Genomic DNA, 16,183 nt, shown 5'->3' with positions numbered 1-16,183 from the left:
GACGAAGTCGGAGCCCTGGAAAAAAGATGGTGGCAAGTTTTTTCACAAAGATCGGGCATCTCACCTCTGTGACCTTGGACACACGTCGTACAGTCAATGCTGAATGGTATGTGAACGATTGTCTTCCAAAAGTCATCACCACATGGAAGTCACAGCATCCAAAGTCCAAAAGTGGGTACCTTTTGCTGCATCACGACAATGCATCTGCACACAGGGCTGCCAGAACGATGGACTTTCTGAAGAAGGAAAAAGTGCGAGTGTTACCCCATCCCCCCTATTCACCTGACCTGGCCCCCTGTGACTTCTTTCTGTTCCCTAAGACTAAGGAAAAAATTCGAGGGCAGCGGTTTTCATCAGATGAAGAGGCCATTGCAGCGTACGAGAGTGCACTAAGTGACATCCCAAAAGAAGCTTGGACTGACACATTTTCTAAGTGGTTTCAGAGAATGGAAAAGTGTATACATGCTAATGGAGAGTATTTTGAAAAGTTGTAAACGTTTTTTGCAAAATAAATTTTTTTCACACATTCTGCTAAAAACTTTCGGCATAGGCCTCGCACAGTGACCTGCGGCAGTGACAGGACTCCACGCGGTCAGAGGGGGACTGTTCGTGCATGCGCAATTTGAGTTTGTACTGCGAAGCACGGCTGGTGCAGATGCTGCCGCAACACTGCACCAGTGACAAGTACTGCAAAAGAAGCCATGGGAAGCGTTCTTCGTAGTGTTGTCGCGTGATGCCTATTAGTGCTTGCAGAAATTTTAAGGACTGTCTAAATTTTGTTGACTCCACATGTGTTCTTAAGGTGAAAGAATTTCAGTCAATGTTTCACTTGATGTTAATAGACATCTTAATTGCGCGCTTTCGGTTAAAATTTAACTACCCGAGTTGTTATACCTTTGGAGATGTAATATTTTTCCGGTTTGCAGAGCTAAAAATCTGTTTTTCTGAATAAAATGTATTTTTTCTTGAAAACTGCTTGTCCTTCAGCTGTGAAATTTTTACTGCTGCTTTATTATAGCATAGCAATCATACAAACAGTAATACAACGCAGAATAAAAAAAATCCTGCTCATTAGGCCGCCTCTCAAACAAAATTTTTTCCCTGATAAATTCGGTGGCAAGAGTGGTCAGTTTCGTTTCGCGATGGCTCCTGATCGGGAACTTTGTGTGTGGCCTGGAGCCGTACCTTAGGAAACAGCGTCTACTGTGGACGAAATTCGTCCACATCGCTATATACCTGAGCGACGAAAGACGGTTAGGTCCCGCCACAATCGCAGGTAACAGCCGCCCAGTTGGACTACGCATCTGAAGTTCGATGTAACGGTTGTTCAGTGCAGGATTTGCCAACATAGCTCTCTTCAGGCTAAAAACAAAATTTTCAGTTCCAATCACGTTTACAAGAGAGCCTCTTAATTTATGTTTTACTAGCAGAGAAATCCAGCGTTGCTCAGGTATTCATTTATAGGTGTGCTTCCACGCCCATACCATGCAGCATCTGCCGTTGTTCTTAATGTTTATGACGTCCTATCTCGTGACCTTTGTGTCGTACGATGATATAATATTGTAGTTATATTCAGCGACATATTTGGATACTGTCAACGAAATTTATTGCGAATAGTAGCAAAGAAGTAATAAATTTAAAAGTGAGGCATGATGTGACAGTTTTTCATGCATCTCATTGTGTATGAACTAGGTGTCGTTCAATGATATATTAATCTGCAGTTGCGGTGAGTCCTGTACGTGAACACTGTCTGCAAAAAGTGTCACGAATACAGTTAGTAGTAAGAAAGTAACAAACTATAACGTCATGGTTCAAATGGTTCAAATGGCTCTGAGCACTATGGGACTTAACTTCCTAGGTCATCAGTCCCCTAGAACTTAAAACTACTTAAACCTAACTAACCTAAGGACATCACACACATGCATGTCCGAGGCAGCATTCGAACCTGCGACCGTAGCGGTCGCGCGTTTCCAGACTGTAGCGCCTAGAACCGCTCGGCCACCTTGGCCGGCGTCGTGCTTCAAGCGGTAATTTTACTGCATGAACATCGAAGAAATTGTAAGCGATGAACTTTTTTTAGTTCCATCACTTTGAAGGGGTTGTCAGCGAGAAAAAATTTGGTTAAGGATTGAAGTTATGTGTAAAATTTGTTGCAAGTTTGTAACCTCCCCCTCACTTATCGACCTTAATGACAGTGAAAAATTAAACCGCGTGTACCTAATGGAAATTTGGGAAAAGCAATCGTCACCGAAGTTAATTTGTCGGTAAAGAGGGAGGAAAGGGTTACATCTAAATGAAGGGAAAAATGCAAATGAAACTGGTGGAAATTAATTTTGAAAAGGGGTAAAGTTAATAAAGAAAGTAAATGTGCGGCCGTTACGTTAACAATTAACTAGCGGTAATTAGATATTTGAGATTTGGGGGAAATTACGGTCGCCAGTCCTAAGGACAATTACTATAGTAACTGAAAAAGAAAGGTAATTACACATATAATTAGCACTAGAAGCGTGGCAACTGAAGGTTGACACGTGTAGTGTGAAAACTGAAAGTTTGTCAGAAGTAATAAATTTCGCTGCACTCTGACTTAATTTAGCAAAAGAATTAATAAAACCGGAAAATTGAAAGTTAATTTAGTGACTGAAATTAATAAGAAGCTTTCTTTCTTAAGCACATCGAAATTCAGTAAAATACGGTTAGTCTTGGACTACCTCAACAATCATTTCAAAAGCTACTTGAATCTACGCAATTTAGAAATAAGAGATTTAGCTTTGAACTTGAATTAAATGATTCTGATCAATTAACAATAGTAAAATTTAGTACGTACCAAGCTGAGCTGCAGTCACAGGTAAGCTAAAATATGCTAACAAAACTCGCACTCTTAATTTGTGTTCATGTAATCTAAATATTGTAGCCAGCTATGAATACTTTAACTGAACTTTGAAATTAAAGCAGTGAAATCTAATTATATTATTTTAATGCTGGCGTTTGAATTTCAACGACACTCGGGTTCATTCCGGAAAAGGAAGGGACCCTGCTTGGTAATGCAATTGGGACAATGAGCAACAAAGGTTCATGCTAAGTTGCTGTAATTTTGCGAGGCAAATGGAACAGTTTGAAAAGCTGAGGTCTGCCATACAGTTCTGAAACTTTACGTGCTTTTAGTCTTCCTTGTTGGTTGATTGAAGGTTTGAAGTCGTCGATCGAGGAGGTGGCGACAGTCACTCATTGTCGGCCGTCGCTGTTGCAGAAGCTGGATGCTGGCGCGCCTTCTTCTCGACACGGTCACGAGACGAAACGGGCTCTTGATGTGCGCCAGCTAATGCTTCCCGTCCGCGACACCATGTCAGAAACTATCATCGCAAGTCGAGCGCAATTACATGCTGCCAAACCCCGAAAGCGCGGCAACTCGCGGGAGCGTCACACAACACACCTGCTCCACTCGCTACTCCAGCCAGACTCTCTCATGCTCTGCCCGCGCTCCACGCGGCAGGGTTAACACTACCAAAGATCCTACCCCTTTGATTCTTCACACGACCTATCGATGTAATCGTTCGATAGCAGTTTTCCCTGGGCAAGACCCAGCGTAAAATACAAATAGTCTTTACACAACAAATCAATTATACATCGACATAAATGCATAAATATATATATACAAATAGTAAAACAATTACAACATATAAAGGCACAGAAATGTCATATATTCAGGTAACAAAATAAGGAAAAAATTTACAGTACAATAGATGGAAATAGGAGGATATGCATTTCCGGCGTTACAAGTTCCTAAGGGCTTTTATTCTCAAATACTGGATGAATAAAGTCTAGGAATTAACACGTCGCGCGCTTCGCATTTTTTTCACCCCTATCGCAACCCCTTTTCCATGTTTGGTTGAAATCAGTCCAGTAGTTTTGGAGGAGACATGAAACATACACACACACACACACACACACACATATATATATATATATATATATATATATATATATATATATATATATATATATATATATATATATATCAAAAAAAAGTTTTGCATCACCTCGGTTCCGAGAGTTCCGGAACCTGTACAGAAAATTGAAATAGATATAAACATCATTTCCGCTCTTTTTATTGCTCATGATAACCACACATTGCATATTATACCACCACACAGCGAGCCCTTCAGAGGTGGTCGTCCAGATTGCTGTACACACCGGTACCTCTGATACCCAGAAGCACGTCCTCTTGCACTGATGCATGCCTGTACTCGTCGTGGCACTGTTGGTCCAGATTCTCCCACTCCTCAAAGGCGATTCGGCGTAGATATCTCAGAGTGGTTGGTGGGTCACGCCGTCCATAAACAGCCCTATTCAATCTATCCCAGCATGTTCTATGGTTCTTGTCTGGAGAACATGCTGGACACTCTAGTCGAGCGATGTCGTTATCCTGAAGGAAGTTATTCATAAGATGAGCACGATGGGGGCGCGAATTGTCGTCCATGAAGACGAATGACTCACCAATATGCTGCCAATATTGTTGCACTATCGGTCGGAGGATGGCATTCACGTATCGTACAGTCATTACGGCGCCTTCTATGACCACCAGCGACGTATGTCGGCCCCACATAATGCCACCCCAAAACAGCGGGGAACCTCCACCTTGCTGCACTCGCTGGACAGTGTGTCTAAGGTGTTCAGCCTGACCGGGTTGCCTCCAAACACGTCTCCAACAATTGTCTGGTTGAAGGCATACGCGACACTCATCGATGAAGAGAACATGATGCCAATCTTGAGCGGTCAATTCGGCATGTTGCTGGACCCAACTGTACCACGCTGCATGGTGTCGTGGTTGCAAAGATGGACATCGCCATGGACGTTGGGAGTGAAGTTGCGCTTCATGCAGCCTATTGTTCACAGTTTGAGTCGTAACACGACGTCCTGTGGCTGCACTAAAAGCATTATTCAACTTGGTGGCGTTGCTGTCAGTATTTCTCCAAACCATAATCCGTAGGTAGCGGTCATCCACTGCAGTAATAGCCCTTGGGCGGCCTGAGCGAGGCATGTAATCGACAGTTCCTGTCTCTCTGTATCTCCTCCATGACCGAACAACATCGCTGTGGTTCATTCCGAGACGCCTGGACATTTCCCTTATTTAGAGCCCTTGCTGGCACAAAGTAACAATGCGGACGCGATCGAACAGCGGTATTGACCATCTAGGCATGGTTGAACTACAGCCAACACGAGCCGTGTACCCCCTTCCTGGTGGATTGATTGGAACTGATCGGCTGTCGGACCCCCTCCGTCTAATAGGAGCTGCTCAGGCATGGTTGTTTACATCTTTGCGCGGGTTTAGTGACATCTCTGAACAGTCAAAGGGACTGTGTCTGTGATACAATATCCACAGCCAACGTCTGTCTTCAGGAGTTCTGGGAACCGGGGTGATGCAAAACTTTTTTTATATGTGGACATCCATTTGTATAAAATATGTGGACAATAATTAGAGGCGACCAGACATTGGTATGAGATGGTTAACAAAGTGAATACGCTTCAGTGCTGAATGAATGTAACCTTGTTGCGTAATACAAAAATGAGTGTTTTTACTTCATGGTTCAAATGGCTCTGAGCACTATGGGACTTAACATCTGTGGTCATCAGTCCCCTAGAACTTAGAACTACTTAAACCTAACTAACCTAAGGACATCACACACATCCATGCCCGAGGCAGGATTCGAACCTGCGACTGTAGCGGTCACGCGGCTCCAGACTGAAGCGCCTAGAACCGCACGGCCACCTTTTACTTCATGAACATTTAAGTTCCTCAAATTTAGGTGGGAAAGTGTTGCCTTGAAACGGTAACAGTACAAATCGTTTTACTTCGTTTGTTGAGTTTTTGTACGTAACACAGTTCCTAACCATGGGCGTCCTAGGGAGACCAAATGCCCCGGAAATCTAGGATTGTCCTGGTTTTTCCATGAAACATATGATGTCCCGCAAAATGTTTCGGGTGGCCCAAAAGTCCTGGAATTCAGTTTTAAAATATATTTTACGAAAGTTTGTAAATTTTTTACAAATTTCCCTCGATTAAATGGAATAAGACACAATAAATTAATATATTTTAATATATTTCTCCAACTCCATAGTCCCACAGTAATCACAGTATAAATATTGCTATACTGAAACTTTATTTTGCACGGTTCTGTAGCTGGAGAGTAATTGTATTGTTGTAACCGCTCCAGGCGTTGCAACTCGAGGAGAATTATGAAAACTATCCGATTGTAACGCCCCTTGCCACTGTAATTGTCTGAATAGTGTAGCTGTTGATGTTACATCAGACAAACTGTACCAGTGGCTTTTCGTATTAGTCGATTGTTGCTACTGAGTTGCAAAATGCACATTGACGCTTATTGTAGAAGTAACCCAATCAGCAGAAGTTGACAAATTGTATGACACTTGTATAGAATATCTATTCACCATTACTGTCGGTAGCTGATTCGATATTATTGAAGATAGTGCCAAAATGGGGGAAGTGTTAAAGAGGTAATTTCTTATTTGAAGTCCGCAGCTCGTGGTCGTGCGGTAGCGTTCTCGCTTCCCACGCCCGGGTTCGATTCCCGGCGGGGTCAGGGATTTTCTCTGCCTCGTGATGACTGGGTGTTGTGTGCTGTCCTTGGGTTAGTTAGGTTTAAGTAGTTCTAAGTTCTAGGGGACTGATGACTATAGATGTTAAGTCCCATAGTGCTCAGAGCCATTTGAACCATTTCTTATTTGAAGGGGAAATAATTAAAATCGATGATTCCTCTCGCTTTGATTAGTTCGATATATCGACAAATTTCTTTGAAGAAAATCTACATAAGTGGAATGATGTAAACGAGGCACCATTGTAGTATCATGAGAAATGTGTGCGGTTTTTTGACGGTGACCATCTTCAGCGGTACGCTAAGATAGTAATAACTGCAAGAAATTTGTTTGCAATACCAAAGCCATAATGCCAATGCAGAAAGAATATTTTCGTCCGTGAATATTTAGTGGACTGACGAAAGGAACAGAATGTAGCTGGACTCTCGTGAAGCATTCCTGAACAAAGAAATAATCTCTTTTTTCCTCAAATTTATTTTTATTTTTCAACATAACCTTCCCCCAGCGATGCTCCCATCTCGTTAACTCGTCACCGTATGGTGACTCGGGGCTAGATCTGGTGAGTGAAGGGAGTGATCAAGCGGATGAAACCACAGTTCATGGATTTTTGCTATGGCAACCGCTGATGTGTGATACGACGCAGACTGGGCCGTCGTGGCACCCAGTTTGCGGTCAGCTTTCTCAAACCTAAATTTTCAATTAATATTAGATAGACACGCTCTTTAGGTACTCTCTTAGCCTCTGCTATCTCTCTCACCTTAATTCGACGGTTCTCTGACACCACTTGGTGCACTTTAACAACATTATCGTCAGCGTTGCAGTTTTCGACCGTTCTGAACATTCATCGTCACCCAAGCTGCTATAGCCACGTTTAATTTCAGCTGCCCAAGATTTCACAGTGGTAAATGATGGTGCAGAGTCCCCATACACAGCATCCATATCGTATTTAATTGGCGTAGGCATTTTACCTTTAAAAACATAAATCTAATGACAGCTCGACACTCGCTTTTGTCCACTCTCGACAAAAGGCAGAGCTAAGCACTATCTGTCGACGAATTAAGGGAGCTATAAAGTTTCATTTAGTTGTACATTTGTTCGCTTGAGGCGCTGTTGACTAGGCGTCAGCGTCAGTTGATGCTAAGATGGCGACAGCTCAACAGAAAGCTTTTTGTGTTATTGAGTACGGCAGAAGTGAATCGACGACAGTTGTTCAGCGTGCATTTCGAACGAAGTATGGTGTTAAACCTCCTGATAGGTGGTGTATTAAACGTTGGTATAAACAGTTTACAGAGAATGGGTGTTTGTGCAAAGGGAAAAGTTCTGGACGGCCGAGAACGAGTGCTGAAAATGTAGCACGCATCCAGCAAGCATTTGTTCGCAGCCCAGGAAAATCGACTCGCAGAGCTAGCAGAGAGCTGCAAATTCCACAATCAACTGTATGGAGAGTCCTACGAAAAAGATTAGTTATGAAACCTTATCGTCTGAAAGTTGAACGTCAACTACCCGAGGCGATGGATCGGCTGCCAGGCAGCCCGTGACGGAGCACTTCATCACTGGCCTCCAAGAAGCCCTGATCTTACCCCCTGCGATTTTTTCTTATGGGGGTATGTTAAGGATATGGTGTTTCGGCCACCTCTCCCAGCCGCCATTGATGATTTGAAACGAGAAATAACAGCAGCTATCCAAACTTTTACGCCTGATATGCTACAGAGAGTGTGGAACGAGTTGGAGTATCGGGTTGATATTGCTCGTGTGTCTGGAGGGGGCCATATTGAACATCTCTGAACTTGTTTTCGAGTGAAAAAAAAACCTTTTTAAATACTCTTTGTAATGATGTATAACAGAAGGTTATATTATGTTTCTTTCATTAAATACACATTTTTAAAGTTGTGGTATTCTTTTTGAATCACCCTGTATATATACACTCCTGGAAATGGAAAAAAGAACACATTGACACCGGTGTGTCAGACCCACCATACTTGCTCCGGACACTGCGAGAGGGCTGTACAAGCAATGATCACACGCACGGCACAGCGGACACACCAGGAACCGCGGTGTTGGCCGTCGAATGGCGCTAGCTGCGCAGCATTTGTGCACCGCCGCCGTCAGTGTCAGCCAGTTTGCCGTGGCATACGGAGCTCCATCGCAGTCTTTAACACTGGTAGCATGCCGCGACAGCGTGGACGTGAACCGTATGTGCAGTTGACGGACTTTGAGCGAGGGCGTATGGTGGGCATGCGGGAGGCCGGGTGGACGTACCGCCGAATTGCTCAACACGTGGGGCGTGAGGTCTCCACAGTACATCGATGTTGTCGCCAGTGGTCGGCGGAAGGTGCACGTGCCCGTCGACCTGGGACCGGACCGCAGCGACGCACGGATGCACGCCAAGACCGTAGGATCCTACGCAGTGCCGTAGGGGACCGCACCGCCACTTCCCAGCAAATTAGGGACACTGTTGCTCCTGGGGTATCGGCGAGGACCATTCGCAACCGTCTCCATGAAGCTGGGCTACGGTCCCGCACACCGTTAGGCCGTCTTCCGCTCACGCCCCAACATCGTGCAGCCCGCCTCCAGTGGTGTCGCGACAGGCGTGAATGGAGGGACGAATGGAGACGTGTCGTCTTCAGCGATGAGAGTCGCTTCTGCCTTGGTGCCAATGATGGTCGTATGCGTGTTTGGCGCCGTGCAGGTGAGCGCCACAATCAGGACTGCATACGACCGAGGCACACAGGGCCAACACCCGGCATCATGGTGTGGGGAGCGATCTCCTACACTGGCCGTGCACCACTGGTGATCGTCGAGGGGACACTGAATAGTGCACGGTACATCCAAACCGTCATCGAACCCATCGTTCTACCATTCCTAGACCGGCAAGGGAACTTGCTGTTCCAACAGGACAATGCACGTCCGCATGTATCCCGTGCCACCCAACGTGCTCTAGAAGGTGTAAGTCAACTACCCTGGCCAGCAAGATCTCCGGATCTGTCCCCCATTGAGCATGTTTGGGACTGGATGAAGCGTCGTCTCACGCGGTCTGCACGTCCAGCACGAACGCTGGTCCAACTGAGGCGCCAGGTGGAAATGGCATGGCAAGCCGTTCCACAGGACTACATCCAGCATCTCTACGATCGTCTCCATGGGAGAATAGCAGCCTGCATTGCTGCGAAAGGTGGATATACACTGTACTAGTGCCGACATTGTGCATGCTCTGTTGCCTGTGTCTATGTGCCTGTGATTCTGTCAGTGTGATCATGTGATGTATCTGACCCCAGGAATGTGTCAATAAAGTTTCCCCTTCCTGGGACAATGAATTCACGGCGTTCTTATTTCAATTTCCAGGAATATATATATATATATATATATATATATATATATATATATATATATATATATATATATATATGGGGGTATATATATATGGGGGTATATATATATGGGGGTCCATTGATAGTGACCGGGCCAAAGCCAAATATCTCAGGAAATAAGCATAAAACGAAAAAACTACAAAGAACGAAACTCGTTTAACTTGAAGGGGGAAACCATAGGGCGCTATGATTGGCCCGCTAGATGGCGCTGCCATATGTCAAACATATAAACTGCATTCTTTTAAATAGGAACCCCCATTTTTTATTACATATTCGTGTAGTATGTAAGGAAATACGAATGTTTTAGTTGGACCACTTTTTTCGCTTTGTGGTAGATGGCACTGGAATAGTCATAAGCGTATAAGTACGTGGTATCACGTAACATTCCGCTAGTGCGGACAGTATTTGCTTCGTGATACATTACTCGTGTTAAAATGTACCGTTTACCAACTGCGGGAAATGTCGATATCGTGTTGATGTATGGCTATTGTGATCAAAATTCCCAACGGGCGTGTGCTATGTACGCTGCTCTGTATTCTGGACGACATCATCCAAGTGTCCGGACCGTTCGCCGGATAGTTACGTTATTTAAGGAAACAGGAAGTGTTATGCCACATGTGAAACGTCAACCTCGACCTGCAACAAATGATGATGCCCAAGTAGGTGATTTAGGTGCTGTCGCAGCTAATCTGCTCATCAGTAGCAGACAAATTGCGCGAGAATCGGGAATCTCAAAAACGTCGGTGTTGAGAATGCTACATCAACATCGATTGCACCCGTACCATATTTCTATGCACCAGGAATTGCATGGCGACGACTTTGAACGACGTGTACAGTTCTGCCACTGGGCACAAGAGAAATTACGGGACGATGACAAATTTTTTACACGCGTTCTATTTAGCGACGAAGCGTCATTCACCAACAGCGGTAACGTAAACCGGCATAATATGCACTATTGGGCAACGGAAAATCCACGATGGCTGCGACAAGTGGAACATCAGCGACCTTGGCGGGTTAATGTATGGTGCGGCATTATGGGAGGAAGGATAATTGGCCCCCATTTTATCGATGGCAATCTACATGGTGCAATGTATGCTGATTTCCTACGTAATGTTCTACCGATGTTACTACAATATGTTTCACTGCATCACAGAATGGCGATGTACTTCCAAATAAAACATTCATATTTCTTTACGACTACACGAATATGTAATAAAAATGGGGATTCCGATTAAAAAAAAACGCAGTTGATATCCGTTTGACCTATGGCAGCGCCATCTAGCGGGCCAGCCATAGCGCCATCTGGTTTCACCCTTCAAGCTAGACGAGTTTCGTTCTTTGTACAATATTCATGCTGAGGTCGATTGACACCACAATCATGAGGTCGTTTTTCTTTGGTAAAGGATTTTTGTTACTGTAACCGAAATTCCAAACAAGTTCCACCCATTGCCAAGCGTGGCACACTAAGGTTACAAATGTCAAAAAAATGGTTCAAATGGCTCTGAGCACTATGGGACTCAACATCTGTGGTCATAAGTCCCCTAGAACTTAGAACTACTTAAACCTAACTAACCTAAGGACATCACACACATCCATGCCCGCGGCAGGATTCGAACCTGCGACCGTAGCAGTCGCGCTACAAATGTCATGGAATAGTGATGTGCACTTATACAGATCTCGAACTATCTCGTACACAAGGTGTAAAGGGGCAGTGCCTTGGCGGAGCTGTCATTAATACTAAGGCGAGTCACGTGAAAAGCATTCCGACATGATTATGACTGCACGACCGGTATTAGCAGATGGGAGCCGGCCACATGGGACATTCCATACCGAAAATCGTTACAGCATTCAATATTCCAAGATAAACAGTGTCAAGATGAGCCAGGCACTATCTGTATCCACGGACAACGAAGTGCCCGACGGCCTTCACTTAACGACCGAGAGCAGCTGCATTTGCGTAGTGTTGTCAGTGCTAAGGGACAAGTAACACTGCGTGAATTAACCACAGAAATCAATGCGGGACGTACGATGAACGTATCTGTTAGGAGAGTGCTGCGAAATTTGGCGTTAATGGGTTATGGCAGCAGATGACCGACGCGACTGCCATTTGCTAACAACATGACATCGTCTGCAGTGCATCTCCTGGGCTCATGACCATATTGGTTGGACACTAGACGACAGTAAAACTGTGCCCTGGTCAGATGAGTCCCGATTTCAGTTCATAAGGGTCGGAGTGTGGTGCAGAGCCCACGAGGCCATGGACCCAAGTTGTCAACAAGATACTGTGCGAACTGGTGGTGGCTCCATAATGGTGTCGGCTGTGTTTACAGGGAATGGAATGGGTCTTCTGGTCCAGCTGAACCGATCATTGACTGGAAATGGTTATGTTCGGCTACCTGAAGACCAGTTGCAGCCATTCGTGGAGGTCATGTTTCAAAAAAACAATGGAATTTTTATGGATGACAACGTACTATGTTACAGGGACACAACTGTACGCAATTTGGGTGAGGATCATTCTCGACAGTTTGAGTGAATCGTGTGGCTATCCAGATTGTCCGACATGAATCCCATCGAACATTTATGGGACATAATTGAGAGGTCAATTCGTGCCCAAAATCCTACATTGGCAACACTTTCGCAATTATGGACGGCTTTAGAGACAACATGGCTCGATATTTCTGCAGAAGACTTCCAACGACTTGTTGAGCGCATTGCACATCGAGTTGCTACGCCACGCTGGGCAAAAGGAGGTCCGGCACGATATTAAGAGATATTTCTCTCATCATATTAGATATTTTTGGAAAGTCTGCAATTTTGTCATTCAAGATTGAAATAGTGAAAATTGCACTAGTTGCTTATTTTTTCTTCTTAACACAACGCGTTTCGAGAATTTATTCTCATTTGTAAGTGCAATTTGTACATTTGTTTACAAGAATATGGTTCAAATGGCTCTGAGCACTATGGGACTTCACATCTGTGGTCATCAGTCCCCTAGAACTTAGAACTACGTAAACCTAACTAACCTAAGGACATCACACACATCCATGCCCGAGGCAGGATTCGAACCTGCGACCGTACCGTTCACGCGGTTCCAGACTGAATGGCCTAGAACCGCACGGCCACACCGGCCGGCTACAAGAATATGTTTCATGGTGTTTTATTGTGTGATTTTCTGTCTCTCTTGCGTCTGAGTGGGACAAAATGACGCAAGGAGTCATTACCAAACATATTACTGATAAACAAACGCACAAATGTACTTGAAAATGACAATAGATTCCCGAAACGCGTTGTGCTAAGCAGAAAAAAATACACTACTGGCCATTGAAATTACTACACCACGAATATGACGTGCTACAGACGCGGAATTTAACCGACAGGAAGAAGATGCTGTGATATGCAAATGATTAGCTTTTCAGAGCATTCACGCAAGGGTGGCGCCGGTGGCGACAGCTACAACGTGTTGACATGAGCAAAGTTTCCAACACATTTCTCATATACAAACAGCAGTTGACCGGCGTTGCTTGGTGAAACGTTGTTGTGATGCCTCGTGTAAGGAGGAGAAATTCGTACCATCACGTTTCCGACTTTGATAAAGGTCGGATTGTAGCCTATCGCGATTGCGGTTTATCGTATCGCGACATCGCTGCTCGCATTGGTCGAGATCCAATGACTGTTAGCAGAATATGGAATCGGTGGGTTCAGGAGGGTAATACGGAACGCCGTGCTGGATCCCAACGGCCCCGTATCACAAGCAGTCGAGATGACAGGCATCTTGTCCGCATGGCTGTAACGGATCGTGCAGCCACGTCTCGGTCCCTGAGTCAACAGACGGGGACGTTTGCAAGACAACAACCATCTGCACGAACAGTTCGACGACATTTTCAGCATCATGGACTATCAGCTCGGAGACCATGGCTGCGGTTACCCTTGACGCTGCATCACAGACCGGAGCGCCTGCAATGGTGTACTCAACGACGAACCTGGGTGCACGAATGGCAAACCGTCATTTTTTCGGATGAATCCAGGTTCTGTTTACAGCATCATGATGGTCGCCTCCGTGTTTGGCGACATCGCTGTGAACGCACATTGGAAGCGTGTATTCGTCATCGCCATATTGGCGTATCATCCGGCGTGATGATATGGGGTGCCATTGGTTACAGGTCTCGGTCACATCTTGTTCGCATTGACGGCACTTTGAACAGTGGACGTTACATTTCAGATGTGTTATGATCCGTGGCTGTACCCTTCATTCGATCCCTGCGAAACCCTACATTTCAGCAGGATAATGCACGATTGCATGTTGCAGGTCCTGTACGGGCCTTTCTGGATACAGAAAATGTTCGACTGCTGCCCTGGCCAGTATGTTCTCCATATCTCTCACCAACCGAAAACGTCTGGTCAATGGTGACCGTGCAACTGGCTCGTCACAATACGCCAGTCACTACTCTTGATGAACTGTGGTATCGTGTTGAAGCTGCATGGGCAGCTGTACCTGTACACGCCATCCAAGCTCTGTTTGACTCAATGCCCAGGCGTATCAAGGTCGTTATTACGGCCAGAGGTGGTTGTTCTGGGTACTGATTTCTCAGGATCTCTGCACCCAAATTGCGTGAAAATGTAATCGCATGTCAGTTCTAGTATAATATATTTGTCCAATGAATACCCGTTTATGATCTGCATTTCTTCTTGGTGTAGCAATTTTAATGGCCAGTAGTGTAAGTAACTGGTGCAGTTTTCATTATTTATATCACTAGGAGCTATCCCATCACTTTTGTCACCCCAGTGTACGTTTTAGAGTCTGCTGCTCTGCACGCAGGAAGACAGCCGACCAGGGGGTGGAGCTGTTCGGGATGAAGCGCCGCGGCAACCAGCTGGCTACGGCGAGCGGCGCCGGCGGCGCTGGGCCGGAAGGCGGCGACAGCGGCGAGCAGTGGGAGCCTCGCGAGACCGACTGGGCCCGCGTCGTCGCCGTGCTGCACATTCAGTCCGGCGCCGTCTTGTCGCTCGCCTCCATCGTCTGGAAGGCCAGCCTTGGCACCTGGCTCTGGGGTAAGTAGCCGCAGCACTCGTGTCTGTCGGACTCAGTGGCTGAACCGGAGACTGGGACACATTTACGTGGAATTCTTTTCGGAACTTTTTGGCTAGATTTATCGTGTTTAAAACTAGTCTTACAACATCGACTCGGTATGCTCTAACCAGCCACAATATTATGACGACCTACATAATAGTCGGTAGTCCACCTTTACCGCGGGTGTGCGGACATTTGCCACGCCGGACATTTGCCACGATTTTACCTGCTCCGAAGGGTTGGGTCCCTTGTCTCCCCCTCCTCCTCCTCGTCGCTTACTGAGCCTTTCCGCTGCTATACTTAACATAGAACCAGAATCTCTTTGGATTTTCCGCCAGATTTCTAGAGAGAGTTTCGTTGTGGAAACTATTAAATGCATCTCGCATTGAAATCGGCACCAAATTTCGAGCCTCAGTAAAACTTCGCCAATCTGGGAGATTTTGCGTTCGTCTAAATTATACTTGCCTTTTTCGGTGCTCCTGCAACAGCTTTCTGTCGTGTTTTTTGTATCATGGGGGATCAGTTCCGTCTCTTAATAATTTATTTGGTATGAATCTCTCGTGTGCTGTTATACTATTTCTTTGAACTTAAGCCACATATGGTCTTCACTTACATAGTTTGGGAGGATTGGAGACTGTCTCTTAGAAAGACGTCAACCGAATTTTTGGTTGCTTTTATAAATATATATATTTCGCGTTTAGTTTTGGTCAATTTCTTTGTTATGGAATTGAGCCTCGCTACGACTGTGTCTTCACTAATCCGGATCCGTCGTGATGCTCATGATTATTTGTGGCTAAGAGGTCAAGTGTGTTTTCGTAACCATTTACAATTTGAATGGCCTCGTAAACTAATTGTTCAAAATAATCTTAAAAAAAGCATTTAGAACAATTACGGAAGTTGTTTTCTATCTACAAAAGGATCTGAAAATGTATTTTTGTCAGCATACGGAAGGTAGATTGAAGTCACTGCCAACTATAATTGTATGAGTAGGCTACATATTTGTGATGAGACTCAAGTTTTCTTTGAACTGTTCAGCAACTGTTTCATCTCAGACCGGGGGTCGGTAAAAGGAGCCAGTTATTAATTTATTCCGGTTGTTGAATATAACCTCTGCCCATACTAAGTCACAGGAACTATC

The 16,183-nt window shown here is 45.0% G+C and overlaps 1 protein-coding gene across 1 annotated transcript in view; it reads left to right on the top strand.

The window, feature by feature from the left end:
• The window catches only part of LOC126236123 (acyl-CoA Delta-9 desaturase), a 160,698-nt gene that overhangs the window by 54,571 nt on the left and 89,944 nt on the right, over window positions 1-16,183 (top strand). The window contains exon 2 of the mRNA XM_049945197.1: window positions 14,794-15,026. Within this exon, the coding sequence (XP_049801154.1) occupies window positions 14,794-15,026 (233 nt within the window). The remainder of the gene's footprint in view (window positions 1-14,793; window positions 15,027-16,183) is intronic.

Source organism: Schistocerca nitens, chromosome 2 (assembly GCF_023898315.1).
Source record: "Schistocerca nitens isolate TAMUIC-IGC-003100 chromosome 2, iqSchNite1.1, whole genome shotgun sequence".
Taxonomy (NCBI): domain Eukaryota; kingdom Metazoa; phylum Arthropoda; class Insecta; order Orthoptera; family Acrididae; genus Schistocerca; species Schistocerca nitens.
This window is presented reverse-complemented; position numbering and strand designations above follow the sequence as displayed.